The 23,723-nt window shown below is 32.6% G+C and overlaps 1 protein-coding gene across 1 annotated transcript in view; it reads left to right on the top strand.

Annotated features, from left to right (window-relative positions):
- The window catches only part of LOC114334328 (uncharacterized), a 72,541-nt gene that overhangs the window by 35,327 nt on the left and 13,491 nt on the right, over positions 1–23,723 (top strand). Inside the window, exons 7-9 of the mRNA XM_028284364.2 lie at positions 1,564–2,034; positions 16,152–16,663; positions 23,142–23,372. Coding sequence (XP_028140165.1) covers positions 1,564–2,034; positions 16,152–16,663; positions 23,142–23,372 — 1,214 coding nt within the window. The remainder of the gene's footprint in view (positions 1–1,563; positions 2,035–16,151; positions 16,664–23,141; positions 23,373–23,723) is intronic.

The raw sequence follows: 23,723 nt of genomic DNA, 5'->3' as shown, positions 1-23,723 counted from the left end.
TTTTTACGTTTTTCGTCAATAGTTCTAAAACTATGCTTTAGCGTTAACAATGTTCTATACACAAATGTTCTACATAAAATTTAAAACAAAAAAGGTTCTATACATAATTGTTATAAAATCAACGGTTCCAGAGTTATGGAGGGTGAAAAGTGGAGGTTTTCGATCCTTTTTATATTATTTGGAAAATTGATGATGATTTTGGGTGGTGAGGTTGATGTTTCTTCAAGGGCTTATCACTAACATACCATCGGCCACTGAAATAGCAAATTTTATTTACAAAAAATTTCTTTCATCAGTAATAATATTATAAATTGCCCAAAAAATACAAAAAGTATCGTAAACCTCCACTTTTCACCCTCCGTAACTATGGAACCGTTAATTTTATAACAATTATGTATAGGACCTTTTTTGTTTTAAAGTTTATGTAGAATTGTATATAGAACATATTTTACGCTAAAGCATAGTTTTAGAAATATTGACGAAAAACGTAAAATAACTACTAATTTACCGACTTCTCCCCCATCTCCCCCCAAACCGGACGGGACGCTCAAATTGGTTTAGCTTTTTACTTAACAATATGTGGACCATGTAGAACAATTTTGTGTTGGAGGAAAACTTTTACTTTGGATGTCTCGGTTAGGCCTTTATTTGGACCAATTATAAGATACTATCTCTGTAACTTTGGAACCGTTCATTTTAGAAGGATTATGCATAGGATCTTTTTTATTTCAAATTTAATGTAGAATCTTTTTGTATAGAAGGTTGTTCATGCTAAACTGCATAGTTTTAGAAATATTGACGAAAAACGTAATAAACTACGAATTTACCGATTTCTCCCCCCTCTAATATAGCAAAATAATATAGAAAATATAACATAGAAAATATTAAAGTCGAAACCTACAAATACAAGATCAGACCTAGAGGGAGACCAAAGTGCAGATGATCAGGTTAGAGAAGATATCAACAGAATGAACATACCTAATTGGAGAACCAAAATACGAATACGAAGTAAATGAGCTATACGAGAATACGAATTAAAGGAGCTTAATCATCAATCGAGCCTAATCGCACAACAAACTGTGAAGAAATACGGCAGGGAAAGAGACCACAAAGAAAAGGCTGAGTAATCCCTGCGAAAATCTTATGAAACGTCAGATCTTTGCTTCCTAGGAGTGACATGCCCGTATATTTATTTTTATTTCTATTTTTTACACTTTTCAGACACCTATCCTTTGAGTTGTATTTATTTCCTTTTTTGTATTCTAATCGCTCTCTATTTAGTTTTCCTAAATATTTAAAAATTATGTCCGTTTTTTTGTTAATTTTTTTTTTCGTTTTTAATTTTTTTATTCCTAAATTTCACGTGATTGCTACTTCCCTTATAACCATACCGTTCATCTTTAATAACTGAGCAACGGTGCTTTCAATATTCAAAGTGTATTTCTTGGTGACTGTTCACATTGGTTTTAACTTCACAGCATATGTAATCGAGACTTATGATTTAAGCATAATTTGGACCTATATTTATATATTGTCCATGTTTATATACTGTGTCTTTTCTAGGTAATGTTTATCAAGAGAATTTTCATGAAAAAATAAATGAAATTGAAAACACCTTGACAACACGAGTACGAAGCACATTAATAGGCGATATTCTCAAAGATATTCTCAATTCAACAAAGTATAAAAAATCTCCAGTTCAAAAATATACATACTCCGAAAAACACTACTTCGAAGCGACCAACCAAGAAACTTGGGGTTTTATCAAACGACCTAAGTATGTTTACAATAAAGAGTTGGTTACAGAATTAAAAAATTTTTATAAGAAAGTTAAGTCACCAGAAGATTATGCCCAATGGAACTATTCAATCGAAACACTACTAGAACTTGCTAAAACTCGGGACCTGCTTAATTATATAGAGGATATTTATATGAGGTGTAAGGAAGGCCGTGAACGAGCCTACATCTTAAGAGAACTATATGCAATTCCAAATGTTAACATTACCGAGGCACAAAAAGTACATGACACAATCAGTAAGTTCCTATAAAGGTTGATTCAGACCAACAGTCATGGTATGATCAGATCACAGTCGAATCACCGTCAAGGGACAACCAATTCATGAACTCCATTCTTAAGACTCTATAACCTTGCATACTAATGGACCTGAATGCCGACTAGACTGACAATGATCAGCCCGAACTGTCAGAGTGAATGGGTTCCCCTTGACTTGACCTGATTTGACTGTAATTTGATTGTAGCGTGACTATTGGTCTGAATTAATCTAGAGTTTCCACTTTACAACTAAATCGTAAATCCACTAGTGATTCCTCATAGTGACAACATCGATATGGTTATCTGCAGTATAAATTATCCAGGTTAACTAAGCGCAGTGCTAAAACATTCAGTCAGATTCATATTAGAATTTTATACTGACGCGTTAGCCTTTTGTTTTTCGTTGACCTGGCTGGGGCTTGTACTCGCATTCATCACGACGAAGTGAAGTGCGTTCAGGCCTAGGGCCACTGAGCTGTCCGATCGACTAAAATATTCTAAAAATGTCTAAAATAGTTTTTTAATTTTTAATGTCATAATGTACCTAATCGTATGAGTAACCAGCATTTTATAATTTACTTAATCTGCTACTTTTCTGTCCTAGGTGTAATCCCAAATTGCCCAACGGTTCTCCTTAAGGTCTAATAATAATTATTATTGTTCCACACTTCACTGATGTGGCTTGGTTCACTGACCAAATTGATCTTCCTCTTCACGTGCCATATCAAAATTATCCGACGTTGGCAATCACCATTGCGAAGGCTTCTCGATCTTCTGCAATATGGAATAATTGTCCTGCATTGGATATCTGAGTTCATTCACGGATGTTTTTTAACCATTATTATTATTAAAGAAGAAAAAGGAGCCGAGGTCTAGGACCTATATAGCTCCATTTGACTAAAAAGAACTATGCAAAAAGAAACCTAAACTTAAGACTACATACGACTTATAAATTAATTTAATTTAAGAAACGAAAAATTATTGTTCCCGTGATACAGAACTAAAAGAGTCATATTTATTTTTGAAGCAATTTACAGATACAGCCCCGACGACGTCGTGTGGAAGTGAGTTCCAGGTATAAAATATTCTATTGGATATAGAGTTCTCACGACATTTACTGTGAAACTGTTGTCTGGCTAATTTGTATGGATGACTCCGCAATCTAAGGTCGTTACTCAAAGGGAAAATATGTGATAGATCTATCCCAAACTTTCCCTGTAACGCTCTATAAGCAATTATTAAATCCCCACGAAGTCGTCGGTCCATAAATGTAGGATAATTTAAGTAGGTTAACCGTTCTTCGTAGGAAGGACGACGACGGCCATAAGGAATTCTTGTTGTCCATCTTTGCACAGATTCAAGTCGATCAGAATCCCTTTGCCAGTCGACATTCCACACGGGTCCGGCAAACTCTAAAATAGGTCTTACATATACACTAAAGAGAGCAACAAAATTTTTTGGCGATATCTTAGAGAAAGTCTTAGATAATAAGTAAACTGATGTTCTAGCTTTATTGCATACCGACTGGATATGTTCAGACCAAGATAATGTTTCCGTCACAAGTACACCCAAGTCTTTTTGCTGCGAAACAGTTTTTAGAGAAACATTTGAAAGTACATACCGATTCCTTGGATTGTTTTTACCTAAATGTAGAACTGCACACTTGGATGTGTCTAATTGCAAGCACCAATCGTCTACCCACTTAGCAACCTCTTGAAGGTCGGTCTGTAATTGATTGTAACCAGAAAAGGGATTTGCATATAACTTTGTGTCATCAGCGAAAAGCGACATGTTACTTTTAAGGTGAATTGGCAGATCAGCAACCTACATTAGGAACAAAATCGGCCCCAACACTGAACCCTGCGGAACGCCACTGTATACACTAAACATTGAGGAATAACAGTCACCAACGCGTACGCAAAATTTACGGTTTATTAAAAATCCTTTAATGCACTCAAGTAAGTTTCCTCCAATACCGTTATGTTCAAGCTTAAATAGTAGTCTCTTGTGAGGAACTCGATCAAAAGCCTTAGCAAAGTCTAAATATATAATATCAACAGGTTGATTACTGTCCAAACAAAGAGACCAGTCATTAACACATGTTAACATATTAGTAACTACCGATCTTCCAGGTACAAAACCGTGCTGGGAAATAGGAATTCTATTATTGTTTAAGAGAAAGTTCATAACCGATTCGCGAATAACTGATTCCATCAATTTAGCCGCAATGGATGTTAGACTAATTGGTCTATAATTGTCAGGATCTAACTTGTCACCTTTTTTATAAATTGGAGTAACACTAGAGATTTTCCAGCCATCAGGTAAAGTGTGTGACAAAAATGAGGTTTTCATTATAAAACTTAACGGATGGATAATCGAGTTTGCACACTTCTTAAATAAAATTGCGGCGAAACCGTCTAATCCGGGAGCGGAAAAGGATTTTAAACACAAAATTTTTTGTTAAGAATCTCTGGATCAAAGTCTATGTCACTAATATCGTAGTTACTTCTTGTAGAAACAACACGTAAAGTATTCGGAAGAGCCTCCTCGATTGTAAACACTTCTTGAAATTTTTTGGCAAAAATAGTAGCAACTTCCATTTTCACTGAGGTTGGTTCGCCTGTTTCGGTTTTTAAAATAGGTAACGAAACTTTAGATAAAATAGAATTTCTGACATATTTATAAAGAGGTTTTTTGTTCTTATTTGAGGACAGTTGGTTTTCAAAATTTTGTTTAGATTTAAAAATAGTTGATGTTAAGTTATTAGAAAAAGTTCGATGATTGAGGTAGTCAGCATTCGTGTTACTTCGTAAATACTTTTTCCATAATGACTTTTTAAATTTTTTCATTTCAAATATTTCTGCACTTATCCATGGGTTATTAGGATTACATCTACGTTGCACATAATGAGAGTTCGTGCGCATGGATTCATTCAGAAAATTTTCAAAAATTTCCCACTGTTTGTTAACATCCCTACCATTCAACATATCTGCCCAATCTGCAGTAGATACATCTAAGTTTACACGATGATAGTTTATTCTTTTATATGTCATTAGCATATTATTTTGTAATATTTCCGACTTGAGGATCTGTATGGAAGTTGAAATAACTGCGTGGTCCCATGAAACTTGTTTTCTTCCTACACTTACACGCCCCTCTATTTTACCTTTAAGAAACAATTGTAGTATTCTATTTCGGTTTCAGCTTTGGGTAATAATAGAGAGTTATTGCCAACGTCTTTTAAGTCGACCTGTAATAAAAGATCCTTTATTTTGACATATAAGCATGCGCGGTATTGCGTCTTTTATTTTTGTCTTTTAATAAAATACAGGCCGCCTGTATTTAAGGAAAATTAGAGGACACCTTTATTTTAATAAAAGTTCCTTTATTTTGACATAACGTGTCAAAAGTGTGAAGAAAGGTCTAACTTCACTTGTATTTTGAATTTATCTTGTCGCTTCTTTGGATTGATAATTTATGTATTGTGGGATTGATATTTGATTAAACTTTCATCATTAAAGTTGTATGTTATGTTGGGTTTTATTTATTAAAAACAACTTTAAGTAATATTCTGAGATACAGATTATTGATGTTTTGACCCAAATGAATATAGAAAAGAACATTTTATTGAAGCTTGAGTTATTACAAGAAGTTGTAAAAAGGAATATTACGTAAATAATTTTAAATTGTTACTAATTACAATGATCAGACTTAAAATATCAGTAACTCATTTATTAAACTCAATATATTTTACATTTTTCTATAGAAATAAATATTTATTGAAGATATAAGAGATTGAAGATATAAGATCAATAAATTTTAATGAAAGTTAGGATTTGTTAAAATTCTAGATTCAAAATAGAGTTCTATTCAACAGATATATAACAACAGGTTAACAAAATAAAACAAAGGTTCAAGTATTTATTTTTGAAAATTTAATCTTTTATAGATTAGAATCTATAAAGTTTTTAATCAAAAGTATTAATACACTTTCATTTTCATGCCATCTTCTTCTTTTGGTTCTTATCCGTTTCGAATGTTGGAAATCATATAGCAATCGTAACCTTGCTAGCTGCGATTTGAAACAGTTCCATTGATATTCTCCCTCTACCAGGTCTTCGCTTACCTTTGACTGTACCTTGCAATATGTACTGCAGCAGGGAGTAACGGTGCTGATTTATCATATGTGTCCCAGATACTGCAGTTTTATGCGTTTAATGGTAAACACAATCTCCAATTCCTTCTTCATTCCTCCTTGTTCGTGATCCATTTCATGCCATCAGTATTTGTTTATTTAAACATTGCCAAAAAAAATTAATAAAAACCAGCATAAAGCTTAATTCTTCTATTATCTTTTTGTATATCGGGAAGTTTATCTGACAGATTAGAGGTCTTTTCATTTTCAGATAACTAATTATTGGGAAGTTTATGTAACAGTATCCTTAGTATCTGTCTTTTCAGCTCCGGATAACTAGTTAACGGGAAGTTTTTCTCTGTCAGATATCTATTAGTATCTAATCTGTCAGATAAACTTCCTGATAACTAGTTATCCAGAGGTGAAAAGAAAGAAAGAGAGGGCCATAATGGATAAAAGATCAAACGTCAATAGCATGTATGTATATATTTATAAATTTATTATTTAAAACCTGCTAATGATCATAAAATACTTAAAATCAGTCACCAATATAATATTTATATTTATTTATAAATTTATTAACAAACTGCAGTCCAATAAAAATAAAATTAGTTTAAGCGCTAGCTTTAAATGTCGAACAATAATTTTAAACAAACACACACACACACAATTTAGTCGCATTAGATTAGCTCCTGGTTGAAAATGTACTGCCACAGCTTCTATATCAATATCAACAGCACACTCATTTGCCAGTATTTCAACGTTTTCTCTATTATGTACTACTGCAATATGTAAAACTGAACAAGCTGATATTATTCTTTCAATAAAAGGTAACTTGCATCTCATTACATATGGTAAAATGGGAAATCTCTTCACAATACCAAATGTTCTTTCAATAACAATTCTTGAAGGGATTTGTGATGGATTATAAAAACACAACTTCTGTCTGAAAATTCTTGAATGGTGTCATTCGGTAGTTGTAGTTGAGGAATGGATATCCACTATTCCCTAATAATATATTCTCTAGAAATTCCCCATTACATATACCCATAATGCAAAAGTATTTAAAAACTCCTAAAATAGTATTTCCAATTTATTGCACTTCCATATTATTGAACGATGAGTATTATGGGATATATTATGTTGTTCTCTAAACATCTTTAAATGACAAAATAATTAAATTTAACGTTTTACTCTTCAATTATCTTATTTTAATTTATATCGACAAATGGAATTTTATAGGTTATTTTTATATTTACAAAAATATTTCATGTCATTTGTCAAAATAAAAGATTCTTTAACTGCGTTTGCAATACCACTCTTTTAGACCCGTCCTGTATTTGTCCTTTATTAAAGTATCCTGTAATAAAGGATCCTTTATTTGCCGGTGGCAATAACTCTCTAATATGTTCCTGCCACTTTAATTTGCTATCCAAATGTTAGCCTTAGGTATTGAACTGTTTTGTACAGGATAATTTTTTTGTTTAGTCTAACTGGATCATTATTTGTTTTGTGAAATTTTAAGTGAAATCGATATGGGCAGATTTCCCTTCAATAATTTTTATGCGCCATTTATTATTTCAAATATTTCTTTTGTTCAATGCATTTTGGAGGTGTCTAGTTGTTTCTTCGAATGTTTCACCGACTGCTAGTGTTGCAGTGTCGTCTGCAAATGTAGCCAATTTAATAGTTTCTGTAACAGTAATCCCATAGGTTTATACAGGGTGTCCCGAAAAGATTGGTCATCAATTATACCACACATTCTGGAGTCAAAAATAGTTCGATTGAACCTAACTTACCTTAGTACAAATGTGCTCATAAAAAAAGGTACAGCCCTTTGAAATTACAAAATGAAAATCGATTTTTTTCAATATATCGAAAACTATTCGAGATTTTTTATTGAAGATGAACATGTGGCATTCTTATGGTAGTAGTATCTTAAGAAAAAATTATAGTGAAATTTAGACACCCCATAAAAATTTTATGGGGGTTTTGTTCCTTTAATCCCCCCCAAACTTTTGTGTACGTTCCAATTTAATTATTATTGTAGTACCATTAGTTAAACACAATGTTTTAAAATTTTTTTGCTTCTTAGTGCTTTTTCGAAAAGTCAGTTTTTATCGAGATATTTTGCATCATTGTCAAATCCACCACATATTTGTATATGGCTAAGTATGATTATGGAGACTTGATAATCGAGGGGTTCGAGCGAAAACCCGATAACTAACAAAAACATTGTTTCGAGATAATCGCGATTAAAGATTTTAGGAAGTTTGAAGAAGATTTCAAATCATCATAGGAAGTTTAATCAAACATTTGTTATAGCCAAATGGTAGAGAATTTAATGTTTAGTTAGAATAATTTATTGTAAGTTTAATTTATAAAAACGTATTTACAAAAAATAATAAAACGTGATATTTATCGGGTTTTACCTCGTTGAATGAGTATAACATTTGGTTTTATTGGTTTTTATTTTTAATTTTTTTAATTATAAAATAAGATTTAACTGTATATTACTCCAAAAAAAAAATGAATCTACATTCTTTTTAGAAAATAAAAAGGTAAAATGTCTTCTTCTTCCAATTGTTCTCCCATCACCAAATCTGGAATTCGATCTACGATCTTATTACCGGTTTTTAAATTTGATATCTAATAAATTTGATTTGTTTTTTTCTTTTATGGCGCAGAGTAGTTTTTTTAATTCAAACCAATATCCAGTAAAATTTGGTCTGAGGAGCAAATGCCTGAAGAATGGAGCTTAGGCTTAATATGCCCGTTACACAAAAAGGGAAACCAACTGGAATGCAATAATTACCGCGGAATAACTCTCCTAAATACAGCATACAAGATATTGTCAAACATTTTGTACGAGAGATTGAAGCCTTATACCGAAACGTTTCTAGGAGAATACCAGGCAGGATTCAGGCGTGGACGTTCAACCATTAACCAGATCTTTACACTACCACAGATCCTAGAAAAAGCGCAAGAGTTTAACATAGATATGTACCATATTTTTGTCGATTTTAAAGCTGCTTATGACAGTGTATTAAGACAAAGTCTCTACAACGCTATGAATGAGTTAGGGATCCCAAAAAAACTCATATGTATGATAAAAGTGACAATGGCGAAGATGATATCAGCAGTAAAAATTCAAAACGACTCGTCAACCTCATTTGAAATACATAGGGGGTTAAGGCAGGGAGATGCGCTGGCGTGTCAACTTTTTAATGTAGCATTAGAAAAAGTCGTACGAGACGCTAATATAGATAGCAGGGGAACAATATTCAATAGATCTGTCCAAATTCTAGCATATGCAGACGACGTGGACATTATAACAAGAACCAGAGCGAGAACCGAGAACTGCGGAAATCCTAACCGAGCTAGTAGCAGCAGCAGAACGAATGGGGTTACATATAATCGAAATAAAACAAAATCCATGGACGCTAACTAAAACAGATGAATCCGCTCTGTCGATTTTTGAAAGAAAGGTGCTACGTAAGATATTCGGAGCGGTCTGTGAGAACGGAATATGGAGGCGTAGATATAACTTTGAACTGCAGAATATCTACAAGCATACGTTTGGTGGAAAAGATATTATCACTATAATTAAGCGAAACCGCCTGCAGTGGGCAGGACATGTAGCCTGGGCCCCTGAATCGAACATGATAAAAAAGATTCTAACAGCGCAACCCGTGGGAATGAGAAGACGGGGTAGACCAAAGCTGAGGTGGATGGACGGTGTAACACAGGATGCCGAGAAGATCGGAGTCGGCAACTGGAAAATGCAAGCAGGGGACAGAACAGAATGGCGTAGAAAGCTTGAGAAGGTCGAGGCCCTCTAAGGGCTGTAGCACCAAGATGATGATGATGATAATGATGATGATGATGTACCTTTTTTTGTGTGCACATTTGTACTAAGGTATGTTAGGTTCAATCAAACTATTTTTGGTCCCAGAATATGTGATTAAATTTATGACCTGTATTTTTGTTACACCCTGTATATGCGAGTTGGTATGTTATGAATAGGTTGTATCCAACTTGGTGTCTATGCATTTTGGATTTGTCGTAGTTACGCGTGACATTGCAACTCTGATAGAAATAGTGGTGACATCTGGTGACTGTTTCCATTAGAATCAAACAAATTTATTTATTGCGTTGACCAACTATTCTTTTTTAAACAATGACTATATCAAATTATTTATTACACCCACTACAATGACATACACATATTTCACTACATCAGAACTGCTTGATACCTGCGTCAAAAAAAAACAATCGAATAGAATATTCAAGTTTAGGTCTACCTCGTATTAACTGCTGCAGGTACTTTAAACTCCCTATAATTAGAGAATTACTTATCTCCTTCGCCAGTTTCTTTCAAATTTTATTGACGGGCACTAAAGCAAATGGACATTTTAAGTTAGATCCTATTTTTACTGTCTAAACAGTTTTGGTATAATCCTTCAATTGTCAAGAACTTCTCCGATATATAACTAGATTAACCCAAAGGTCAAGGCTTACTTCTTCGATGGATCGAGATTTAGGGTGGGCCTCGAGAGACTGTATAAGAAAACATTGAGAAGACAATTTCGATTAAGTCCCCTGGCAAAGTCTCTCAAAATTAACCGGAAAATGTTCGATTTAAGTGTCTCTTATTCGGTAGAAGACGTTCGTGATGTATGTACTTGGTGTTTTATTTTAAATTGTCTTCATTAACGCAGGTTTAATTGTTATTACTATGATTAACTTTTATAGAAACGACGGTTCCATGACATCTCGTAACGCGACAGTTCGTAACCGGACAAATGGTAACGGACAATTCGTAACTATACAAATTCGTAACGGACAATTCGTAACGTCCAAATGGAATTATTCTGTTTATTTTTGTTAACGTGGAAACTAACTGTTATTATAGTTATGTATAAATGAAATTATGTTTATCAATTTAACGAAACAGTATCATCAAATCAGTATCAGTATCACAAGGTTTATTATAATAACAGGTCATTATAACCTTTTCTTTACAGAATTTTACTTAGAAAGTTGGGAATGTCTGAAGACGGTTGTCGGCTTAAGATTTCACGAATTACTTCATTATTCTTTTGTCTAGGAATATGCAAATTTAAGGAAAAGTAAGAGGGATACACTTTTAAAAATATTGTTAAAAGTTTGTATGTACATATTTAAATATTTTGTTTGTGTTTCTTCTTCTTCAGGTGCCGTCCTCGTTCCGAAGATTGGCTATCATCAAGGCTATGCGTATTTTTGATACCGTAGATCTAAATAATTGGCAGCTGCTGCACTTGTACCAATCTCTTAAATTCTTCAACCATGAATGTTTTCTTGTGCCAATGGATCTTTTACCTATTATTTTTCCCTGAATAATTAATTGTAGTAGCTGGTACTTTTGTCCCCTCATTATATGTCCCAAGTATTGCAGTTTGCGCTTTTTAATAGTAAGCGCAAGTTCTTTTTCTTTCTGCATCCTTCGCAACACTTCCATGTTTGTCAATCTCTCTGTTCACGATATTCTCAGTATACTGTGGTACATCCACATCTCGAATGCTTCTATTTTCCTTGTATCGATCTTTTTCAGTGTCCAAGCTTCCATTCCATAGAAAAGAACTGACAGCACGTAACATCTCATGAGGCGAATTTTAAGATTTAAACTTAGCTCTCTTCCGCATAAAACTGTTTTCATTTTGGTAAAAGTAGCTCTAGCTTTTTCTATTCTGATCTTGATTTCTTCAGAGTTGTCGTTGTTTTCATTAATAATAGTTCCCAGGTAATTACATTTTCTAACACGCTCAATTCTTTGATTATGTACGGTCATGTACGTTTGTGTTTAAATACTTTTAATATATTCTGAAACACGAAATATAAAATGCGATAAACGTGTTTATACCGGTACTGACTCGTCAACTTGATAAACATAATTTCAATTATAACTGTAATAACAGTTAGTTTCCACGTTAACCAAAATTAACAGAATAATTCAATTTTAATGTTACGAATAGTCCGTTACGAATTTGTATAGTTACGAACTGTCGCCGTTACGAAATGTCGCTGTTACGAACTGTCGCCGTTACGAGTTGTCCATTACCACTTGTCCGGTTACGAATTGTCGCGTTAGGAGATGTCTGGTCACGAGAAACGACACCACACACATCTTAGGGAGCTCTCAAACCAAAGCCATATCCCTACATCGCATAACATACATTGCGGAAAGATACACACTGAGTGTCACATCTGGTTTTCGGTGAACGAAATTTCACCGAAAGTCACCGAAGATTCACCGAAAACCAGATGTGACACTCAGTGCGTATCTTTTCGCAATGAATGCCACATGCGATGTCGGATATTGCTTTCGGTCTGCGAGCTCGCTTATGGAAAATATAATGTCTCATTGTATCCTCAAATATTCTCAAGTAGTCTTTACTACTTTATTTGTTGTCATTCGGCTTTTATTATCATTCCTTCTTCTTTCCTTTTTCTTACCCGATCCTTAATGTTCTCCATTTTGCCTTTCTGCTTCTGCCTAGTAAATACGTACTTCTAGGTGCTAGCTCTGTCCCATTGTGTCTTACCATCGATTTGTCTAACGGTTTTTATATCTGCTGTTTCTAGGATTCTTTTTGTTCTCTCTGTATCAGGTCATATTTTTTACCGCGTATTTAATTATAAGGTCGGTTATGTTTTGTAAATTCTGCTTTTCATTTCTTTCACGATATGATTATTTCAGGCAGGTTTTAGGAAAAACTTTGGCACTAACGACCACCTACACTGCATAAAAGGAACTATAGAAAAATCTATCGAATACAACCGACCCTTGATCCTGGCTTTCGTAGACTTTCGCAAAGCATTTGATACGATAGAAATTAACAGCATAATGAGAGCATTGGAGGAAAGTAGTATAGATTATCGGTACACCAAACTGATAGCGAACATATACAATAATGCAACCTTGACCGTCCGACTACACAAAGATACCAAATCTATAAAAATCAAAAGAGAAATTATACAGGGAGACACGTTATCTCCCAAACTCTTTACGGCAGTACTTGAACATGCTTTCAAACAATTGGAGCGGGACGCCAAAAATGTCGACGGTGAAAGGCTCTTCCACCTACGATTCGCAGACGACATAGTTCTTATAACAGACAACTTAAAAGAGATTAGAACTATGCTTACTGATTTAAATGCCGCCTGTAAAGAAATTGGTTTAAACATAAATTTTGGAAAGACACAATACATGACAAACCTGGTACCAAGCGAAAATCCAAAAGTCGACGTCAACGAAATAGCATTGCTCCATAAATATAAATACTTAGGGCATGAGATCCAAATTGCCAGGGACAATCAAACTGCTGAATTACAGAGAAGGATCACCTTAGCATGGGTCGCATATGGAGCTCTATCAGACATCTTCAAGAGCAACTTGCCAAATTATTTGAAAAGACGTTCAACCAATGTGTGCTTCCAGTCATGACTTACGGCGCCGAAACATTATGGTTCATTAAGTTCAAGTTCTCTACCGATTAATGAGTTATCTCTTGCCATTTTGATCACACAGGTCTCCCCATTCTGCTTTTATATGATTATTCCATTCTTTTTTTTTTCTATTTAGTATTCATTCATTTATACATTGTACGTTACATATTTTCTTTTAATGTCTTCGCTCCTGTTTTGATCTCTCAGAGTATTTCCTGTAATTCTTCTCAGTACTCTCATCTCTGCTGTTTCCAGTAGTCTTTGTGTTGTGCTTGTATTGGGTCTTGTTTCTGACGCATATTTCATTATTGGTCTTACACTGGCTTTAAAAATTCTTGGCTTCATCTCAGTGTTAATTGTCGGTTTCGTCTTATACCTAGTGTTAATCCTGCCAGTCTATTTGGTTTTTATATTTGATTTCCTACTTGTTTGTCCAGGTATCTGTAGCTGAACAATATAAGTCCACGGTATTTCATTTCCATTACTTGTTCAATACTGATGCCATAAAGTACACCGCACAAACCTTATGGAAATTAGAAAGGGGTTAGAGGTTTTTTTGAGAATACCTCGAAAAATATGCATTTAATAAAAAAAAACTGTAGATATCAAAATTGTATCTTTTAGTAACACAAACCAAATTCTTTTTCTGTAATATCTTTAAGACCAATACAAACCGAGATACGGCATGTTAAAAGTTAGATTTTTTCGTCAAATGCATAATTTCAAATATTCAAAGTAAAATAACGGAAAAACTTTGCATTTTTCGAGGAAAACTTAAATATTTTTTTTTCAAGTATACAGTTGGGCCTTTCAAAAAATAATAATAAAAAGTTTCTAGCCTGAAAATTAAGTGACTTATGATCAAAAATAGGTCGGTACCTGCTTTTCTCTATGAAAAAATCAGTGAAAACAACCCCGTAACTACCCTCCAAATTAAAAATTGGTCTTCACCTTTCTGCAATTCCTTTTATATGTGTATTATCAATACACCCAAGAAGTTTGACATATTTAAAAGGCCTAATTTTTGAAAAATTGGAGTTTAAAGAAAAATTAATTTTTTGGAATTTCCCATTTTTTATCTTTTACTTCAAAATATCTCCGAAAATACTGGAGATACGAAAAAAATGACAAATTACTAAATTGTAGATTTTATAATTACTAAAATTTCTTTGTGTACAGATTTTTATTACAGTGAACAGTTAGCGAGATATAGCTGTTTAAAACCACTATTTACGTGCAAACACCCCCTTACTCGAGCCCTTTAAACCCACCCTTATTAAAAACTAAGGGATATTACGGAATTTAGTTTACACAGTCTTCTAACTCTTCAAAAATCCTACAAAGTCATTTTGTGAAAAAACTTTTTATCGCCAAAAATGAAGGAGCTATGTTTATAAAACGATTATTTTTGTCGAAAAATTCGAATAGTCCGCTTATGGATAATTTACAATGTATGTATAATACCACAGAACTGGTTCGTATACTGGAAGATGACTAAAAAACTATTTGTATTTGTACATATTTGTAAATTCGTATTTTTGTGTAAATAAATGTTTTTGTTATTCTTTAATTCTACTTTTTTTCTGTATAGATCTACTAAAATATCTACTTATAAAAACTGTAATGTTATGAAGGGTGGTTTTTAAGAGTTGACATATGATATTATATATTAAAGTATAAAACAATCATTATTTAACCAATCAAAACCAAATTTTACCCATATTAAAGTTTACAATGTTTTTACGTAATTTTTGAAAATAAGGGGTAGTTTACACCCCTAAAAATAATCAACGCCCTTAAGCATGATATAGAATATGAAGTACAGGGTGAAATGATCCTAATCCCAAATTTTTATGTAAATCGATGCAAGCCGAAATTATTCTTTTAGGATAAGTAAATTTTTATATATAGGTCCAACAAGGGTAGTTTTAAGGGTTGAAATATTATGATAGTATATCTTAAAGCACAAAACAATCATTATGTAACTAATAAGAACCAAATGTTGACAATATTAAAGTTTAAAATGTTATTTTATAATTTTTTACAATTAGGGGTAGCTTTCACCCTTAAAAAACCAAAAGCGTACAACGTCTCAATATAGAAAATGAACTAGAGCGTGTAATAAGCCTAATCCCAAATTTTTGTACAAATCGATGCTGGACGAAAAAATTGCGAGGTTTTGCCATTTTTTCAGCTTCATTTCCTCGACTACTTCTGATTGAGTCTTTACTGATTACTATTGTTTTAGTTTTCTGAGATGAAATTGTCATATTGTATTCTTTTGCTCCTATGTTAAATCTATGGACTAATATCTTTGCAGACTGTCTTCATCTTGGGCTATCAGTATTGAGTAACAAGAGTGTTTTTACTTCTTTGTTTCCCATTCTGTGTCCGCTTTTTTTGGTGGTGCGTTTGATGATTGCATCCATGATTAAATTCATCCATTTAATATCTAATAGTTAAATTTATTAGGAGGGGAGCCTGACGTATCGCCAAGAGAAACATATGCAAAAAGCAAAACGAACCACGAACAACTTCACGAAATACTTCAAAAGCTTGACAGAAGCGTCATGATAAACAATATGGAGCGAGAAAAATACGCCACGGCGTATTATATTTTAAGATACTACCTACACAGAGCGCACAAACAACTGAATGGAAGAGATATCTCTGTTCCTATTCCATTCCTGGAAAATACAAAAATTCCCGAAAGGAGTGAAGATGTCCCTGAAAGGTTGCTTTTTGAAAAATTTGAGAATATTTGGATACAACGAAACAGGCGAGTCCCTCCTGTAGTCACAGAATTTATACCCAAACCGAAGCCACAACATTTAGAAAATATACCGTTAGATCATCCGCTTGAGTTATATAATGCATATTTTAAAAAACAAAAAAACAACAAAAAGGGGCAAAATAGTGCGAAAACGAAGAAGACGCTGCCAGTGACAAAGAATAAGAATAATAAACACAAAGGAAAACGTTCGGTAAGAATTTTGTAGAGGTCCCGTCATTTGGAAAGCACTAATTTGCATATTATTGCACTTGTATAGAAGTCAAAATCTGACCTTTTTCCTAAGTCACACCTTAGCAATAAATAATTTCAATACTCAGTAGCAAAATTCCATGTCAGTAACCAATCACCAACTTTAAAGACGATTCTTAGACCATTTTTAGATGAGGCATAATATTATGCAAATTAGTGCCTTCCCAAATGACGGGACCTCTAATACTGTACCTACATATTTATTTATTTATTTATAAACTAGCTGACCCGGCAGACGTCGTACTGCCTCATTAGATAAAAAAGCTAAACTTTTGTATGCAATAAACTTAAAATAAACAAAAGGAATTCAGAATTAATAAATAAAAAATGCTCGATATGAATGAGGTTTATTATTATTTTCAATTAATTACACATTATGTTTGAAGTAATAAAGTTTAGTTCGAAGTAACATAATAAAGTTTGTAGTGTAACAGTTACAATCTTAAATTTGTTTTTAATATATTTGAAATTATTAAATATATATGTTTTCTTTAATTTAAATTAAATTAAATTAATTAAAATTAATTAAAATTAATTAAAATTAATTAAAATTAATTAAAATTAATTAAAATTAATTAAAATTAATTAAAATTAATTAAAATTAATTAAAATTAATTAAAATTAATTAAAATTAATTAAAATTAATTAAAATTAATTAAAATTAATTCAAATTAATTCAAATTAATTAAAATTAATTGAAATTAATTAAAATTAATTAAAATTAAATAAACTTTTATAATTTGTTGCTTGCTCTTTTCGTGTGCTCACAATTTTTCTACTGCTTGCGGTTCGTCAGAAAAGTTCCGTTTAGAGATATTTTTTGGAAATTTTGAAAAATTAAAAAAATCATATTTTGTCCAATTTGAGTATAAAAGTTCAAATGTTGCACTTTTTTCCATGAAATTTACCGCTAGTTCTACAGGGGTGCTCATAATTTTTATAAGGCTTACGATTCGTGAGAAAAGATTCTCACGAATCAGAATTGATACCAATTTTTTGGAAATTTCGCAAAATTAAAAAATTCATATTCTGCCCAATTTGAGTCCCAAAGTTAAACTGTCACACTTCTCTTAAATAACATTTGCCGCTCGTTCTTCTCGTGTGCTCAGAATTTTTCTACGGCTTACGGTTCGTTATTTCGAAAACCGATTGAGCTAGAGAAAAGTTATTAGTACGGTTCTGTTCAGAATTCAGCTGGGAGTATACCTGCTTAATTTCGTATTTTCACGACATTATTGTGAGAGCTTCGGTGTCATGGGCAAACCCCCTTATGACCTACGGATATGAAAAATAGATAACAACCTATTCTTAGGCCTGCCGAATACACGTGTAAAATTTCATAAAATCTATCAAACGGTTTCGGAGGAGTATGGCAACAAACACTGTGAAAAGAGCATTTTATACATATAGATGTAAAAATTTTGGTGTATACTAAAATGACTATTTAAAAACGGATAATCCTGAATTTCTACAAATAATTCAACATCAAAATTATCCAAATCGGTCCAGCCATTCTCGAGTTTTAGCGAGACACACGAACAGCAATTGATTTGTATATACAGTATGTAACTGTAAGTTGTATCCATATGGAAAACTTTTTTATTATTAATTTTACGAAAAAAAGTTATTCTTTATAAAAAATTCTGCATAGTCCAAAACCCAAGATTCAACCATCAGATATCAAATTTTATAAATGTTATACGAGGTATGTCAAAAAATTTGAATTTCACTCAAGAGTAAAGTAGCTTTATTTTTGACAATATTGAAAATTGCTATTACGAAAAGTTGTTTGGAATTAAAAACTATATTCTTATATGCAATTACATCTTTCTAATTGAAAAAATTTTTTTTTTTTGAAAAATTATGGATAACTAACATTATTTTCAGTTATTTCAATTCTGATAACTCTTTTATAAAAAAAAGTGATTCTTAATAAAAAGTTCTGGATGGTCTAAAACCTAAAATACATCCATCTTATACCAAATTTTATCAATTTTATACGAGGTATGTAAAAAAAGATAAATTTAGATCAAAAGTAAAGTACATACCTCTGTAGTTAAGAATATTTCAATTAGAGGGATGTAATTACATACTGAAATATAATTTTTAATTCTAAATAACTTTTCATAATAACAATTTTCGATATTGTGAAAAATAAACATATTTTACTCTTGAGCGAAATTCATATTTTTTGACATACCTCGTATAAAATTGATAAAAGTTGACATAAGATGGTTTTATTTTATGTTTTAGACTATGCAGAACTTTTTATTAGGAATTACTTTTTTTCGTAAAATTAATAATAAAAGAGTTATCTGGATTGAAATAACTGAAAATAATGTTAGTTATCCATAATTTAAAAAAAAATCAATTAGAAGGATGTAATTGCATACTAGAATATAGTTTTTAATTCCAAACAACTTTTCATAATAGCAATTTTCAGTATTGTGAAAAATGAAGCTACTTTACTCTTGAGTGAAATTCAAACTTTTTGACATACCTCGTATAATATTCAAAAAATTTTATATTTGATGGTTAAATCATAGGTTTTGAACCATGCAGAGCTTTTTATGAAGAATAACTTTTTTCGTAAAATGAATAATAAAAAAGTTTTCCATATGGACACAACTTACAGGGACATACTGTATAAGATACCGTCGGAAAAATGAAAGAATACCCATGAACGATCACATCAATCACTTATTTTGTATTTGCTATCTTTTTCTATAACAAACCTTTGTCATTTAACCCGGTACCTGCCACGTGGGGTGCTACCAGCACCCCATAACATATTTTTATCAAATATTTGTTATTTCAAGTTTGCATACCGTGCTGTGCGTCATAGTAGCTTTCTATAATAGTATATAGCATAGATGTATTATTAGCGTTTGAAGTGGTTATTTAGTGTCATTCTGAACTTGTAGCTCTAAAGTCGAAATGGGGTGTCATCATCTGGCACTTTAAGTTTTAATTTTTTTTTGTATTTTTGATAAACATTTCTAATTTACATTTGTTTATTGAAATAACTGATTTAAATTATTAATATAGAAAAAAACCTATACAGAAGTAAAAACTTCAAATTGTATTTTGGTATAAAATCGTTTATTTAAAAACTATCTAAAAGTCATCCACATGGATTGCAAAACGTTTTCGTTCTGAACAGAACATCTTCAGTGCATTCCGCAAAGTAGTTGTAACTAGCACACCAATGAAGGTGGTAACTTCATAATATATGGCTTACATTAGGTTTGTTCGTAGAACGATCAGCAACCGTTGCCAACCGTCAGACGCAAGCGCGTTCGTAGTCTACGAACTCGAACTGTTAACTGCGCAGCGCTAACTGTTAACTGCGCATGCGTCTGATGGTTGGCAACGGTTGCTGATCGATTGGATCGTACTACGAACAAACCTATTATAACTTTTGATAAAATATTGTGACTACAAGTCGATGTTACAAGATTAAATTATGTATGTGCCTAAAGAGCAACATGCTTCCCTGCTCGAAAAAACTAGGTACTTGCCATTTGAATTAGCACAGACCAACAGACCAACAGACTTAGTTGGTCTGTGCTAATTCAAATGGCAAGTACCTAGTTTTTTCGAGCAGGGAAGCATGTTGCTCTTTATAACATACATAATTTAATCTTGTAACATCGACTTGTAGTCACAATATTTTATCAAAAGTTATAATGTAAGCCATATATTATGAAGTTACCACCTTCATTGGTGTGCTAGTTACAACTACTTTGCGGAATGCACTGAAGATGTTCTGTTCAGAACGAAAACGTTTTGCAATCCATGTGGATGACTTTTAGATAGTTTTTAAATAAACGATTTTATACCAAAATACAATTTGAAGTTTTTACTTCTGTATAGGTTTTTTTTTAAACTATGGTATACAGCCAACTATTGGGATTTTCCCATTGATTTTATATTAATATAGACTCTATACTCACTAAATCTTATTTTTTTTTAGATATTTTACTTCATTTCATTTATTATGGCTTGGTACTTGCTAATTTGCTTATAACACCTTTTTCATTTTATTTTTTAACTTTTATAACATATTAGTGGCTAATAAGTCAATAAAACATGTTTTTTTATATTCTTGTGTTACTCAACACATTATTTTGTTTTTTAAACAAGTAGATCACAGAAAATTTTTAAGGGGTGCTGTGAGCACCCCACGTGGCAGCTGACGCCTTGCAAGGCCACGTGGCAGGTGCTGGGTTAAAGAAAAAGACAGAAAATACAAAATAAGTGACTGATGTGATCGTTCATGGGTATTCTTTCATTTTTCCGACTGTAGACAATGTTCCATACCTACACATATTTACTTTTTGTTAAATTGCATAAAACAAATGATGAACACTATTACTTAAACTGCTTCACTGGCTTTGACATCTTAAAACTTCCGGGTTGCCAGTAGTATCGAGGAGCTAGATTACCTCAATATTCTCGAGCCTATGAAGTCATTACTCGTGACTTCCTGCCATCTTCTTGACGATCTTGATGATTATGGAGGTCTCTGTTTATCATCTCTATTTCTGGCTAGAGTCACGAATATCGAGGTGTTGAGAAGAATGGGAAAAGATAAATAGGTTTTAAATGCAATTAAAGTTAGAAAACTGCAATATCTAGGACATGTCATGAGGATCTAGTGTTATAACTTGTTGCAATTAATAATACAAGGAAGAATACAGCGTAGAAGGAGTCGTGAAAGAAAACGTATCTTCTGGTTAAACAATTTGAGAGCTTGATTTAACTGTACTGCTGCTGATCTCCTGTTAGAGCAGCGGTATCGAAAGTGCGAATTGCCATGATGGTTGCCAACCTTTTTAGAGAAGATGGCCCATGAGGAAGAAGGAGAGAAGCATCTTCAACGTTTCTCAGTATTTTGTTCTGGAATCTTTGTATTGTTATATTGCTTGGTCTAGCACACACCAATAGAGGGCATTCAAAGTCCATGTAGGTCTCAATCAGCCCTATTCTGTAACTTTTAACAAATCGGATAGAAATGACCAAGTCGAATCGTAATTACCCAAAATCGGAATGTTTGATATCTATCGCGTCATTTTCGTGTTTGGATTGGCATTTTGTAACTCGCATCGTAAGCAGGTTAAATCGAAATCGGCAATTTCTATTTCACGCGGTCAAGGGGGGTGGCAACCCCACATTGTCAAGCGATATTAGTGTTCTGTGACCTGTTTGTTACTGGTTATAAATTTAAAATACGACATTATTTTTTTTTGAAAAATAAACAATAAAATATTAGTGTAAATATTGGACACAAGAACCTCAAAAGATGCTAAATGGTTTTAAATCAAAGTTAATTAAAATTTTTATTAAAACGAAGATAAACTAATAAATAAAAAAGATAAATGAAGATAAGATATATGATGTAAGATATTACTAAATAATATACAATCTTAAGATTTGATTCCAGCTAAAGTAACTGATAAACAACTTTTCCCAAAAACAGCGTCTTTTCTATAATTATTTTCTTTTCTATAAGCGTTGATTGATACAAATACAAGTAAACTGGTATAATATATTTATCAATCGACGATATAAGTCTATCTTTATATTTTAAACGTTCTTGTACAATCTATTCTTGTACATAATGACATTGATTGAAATTGTACAAGAAATAAACAAAAAAAGTTTTGCAACACTGTGACTGGCAAACATTCAGCCGATTCAGCATTCAGATGCCAAATAAATTTTCAGGTTAGGTTCAATGCATGCTCGTACAACATGTCTAAATTAAATATACAAATCCCTAGGTAAATACGACCACAGACTAAAAATTAAGCAAATACAAAAGGTAAAAATAGTATAAATAAGTAGTAATAAATCATTTCCCCGTACATTTCCGATATCGAAATCTAATTTCGACAGGGTAAATGGTGTCGAAGTCATTTCTATTCACTATTCCGATTGTAGAGATTCAGAGGGAGTTATGGAATACCGATTTTGATTATTTCTATTCGACTTGGCCACTTCTATTCGATTTTCCTAACTTCTATCATCGAAATGGGTTACAGAATAGGCAAGAATATTTGTTTGTAACGTAATAACTTATTATGGATCGACATAGTGAAGTTTCTGTCAACTAGTGAATACATTTTTTTTTTATTGAATATGAGTTCAAAGGCTTGTTTTGCAGATATATTGTCTAGTCGAGTTTTAGATACTGAAACCGTGAAAAGCACGTTTTACAGATATTCTTATGCCACTTCCAAGGCTGAATTGTGATACCATCCCATTGCATCCAGGATTCCAAAAGCAAGACCTTCACCTTTGTCATACTGTTTTATTTCCTTTGTTGCATTACTACGTAGAGTGTAGTGATGATATTAAGTTTTTCAAGTATTGAGTTGTCTATACAGCCTTTACACCATATAATTTTGTTGTAGGACAGACACACTGATACAAAAGTTATCGAAGATTTTGACCCATTCGGTAACATTGAAGTAGAAATGCAAAAAAACACTTCATCAGTAACAGCAGCATACAAACAGAAGCCATCATTCTCAGTAAAATCGCCATCTCTAAGATCTTATGTCGATGAAACGGAAACGAAGAAGAATTACCATGAGAAATATTTAATTGTTTACAGTAATTTGTGTGCTGGCATTGACGCAATGGTAAGTATCTTCTTCTTCTTCCAGTACCGACTTCACTAATGAAGGTTCTTATGGTTCTCCATTTACTTTTTGATTCATTAGCCTGATGGTAATGTTTTCCGAGTACCGTTCTGCAACTGTTACATCTCTTAGCACATTCTATTTCCTTCTAGCCATATTTCTTTCTTAACGTTTCAAATGCTAGCCCTCAATACTGAGATCACTAAAGAATGATCTGAGTCTATGTTTGGCCCCTTTATAATTTCTGCAGTTCATTACTTCTATTCCATGACTTGAATTTATGAATTTGATCAGTCTGACCTGTGACTCTTGGCAGAGATAACCAAACATACGAAATAAAAAGAAGATTAA

The sequence above is a fragment of the Diabrotica virgifera genome, chromosome 5 (genome assembly GCF_917563875.1).
Source record: "Diabrotica virgifera virgifera chromosome 5, PGI_DIABVI_V3a".
Classification (NCBI taxonomy): Eukaryota; Metazoa; Arthropoda; class Insecta; order Coleoptera; family Chrysomelidae; genus Diabrotica; species Diabrotica virgifera.
This window is presented reverse-complemented; position numbering and strand designations above follow the sequence as displayed.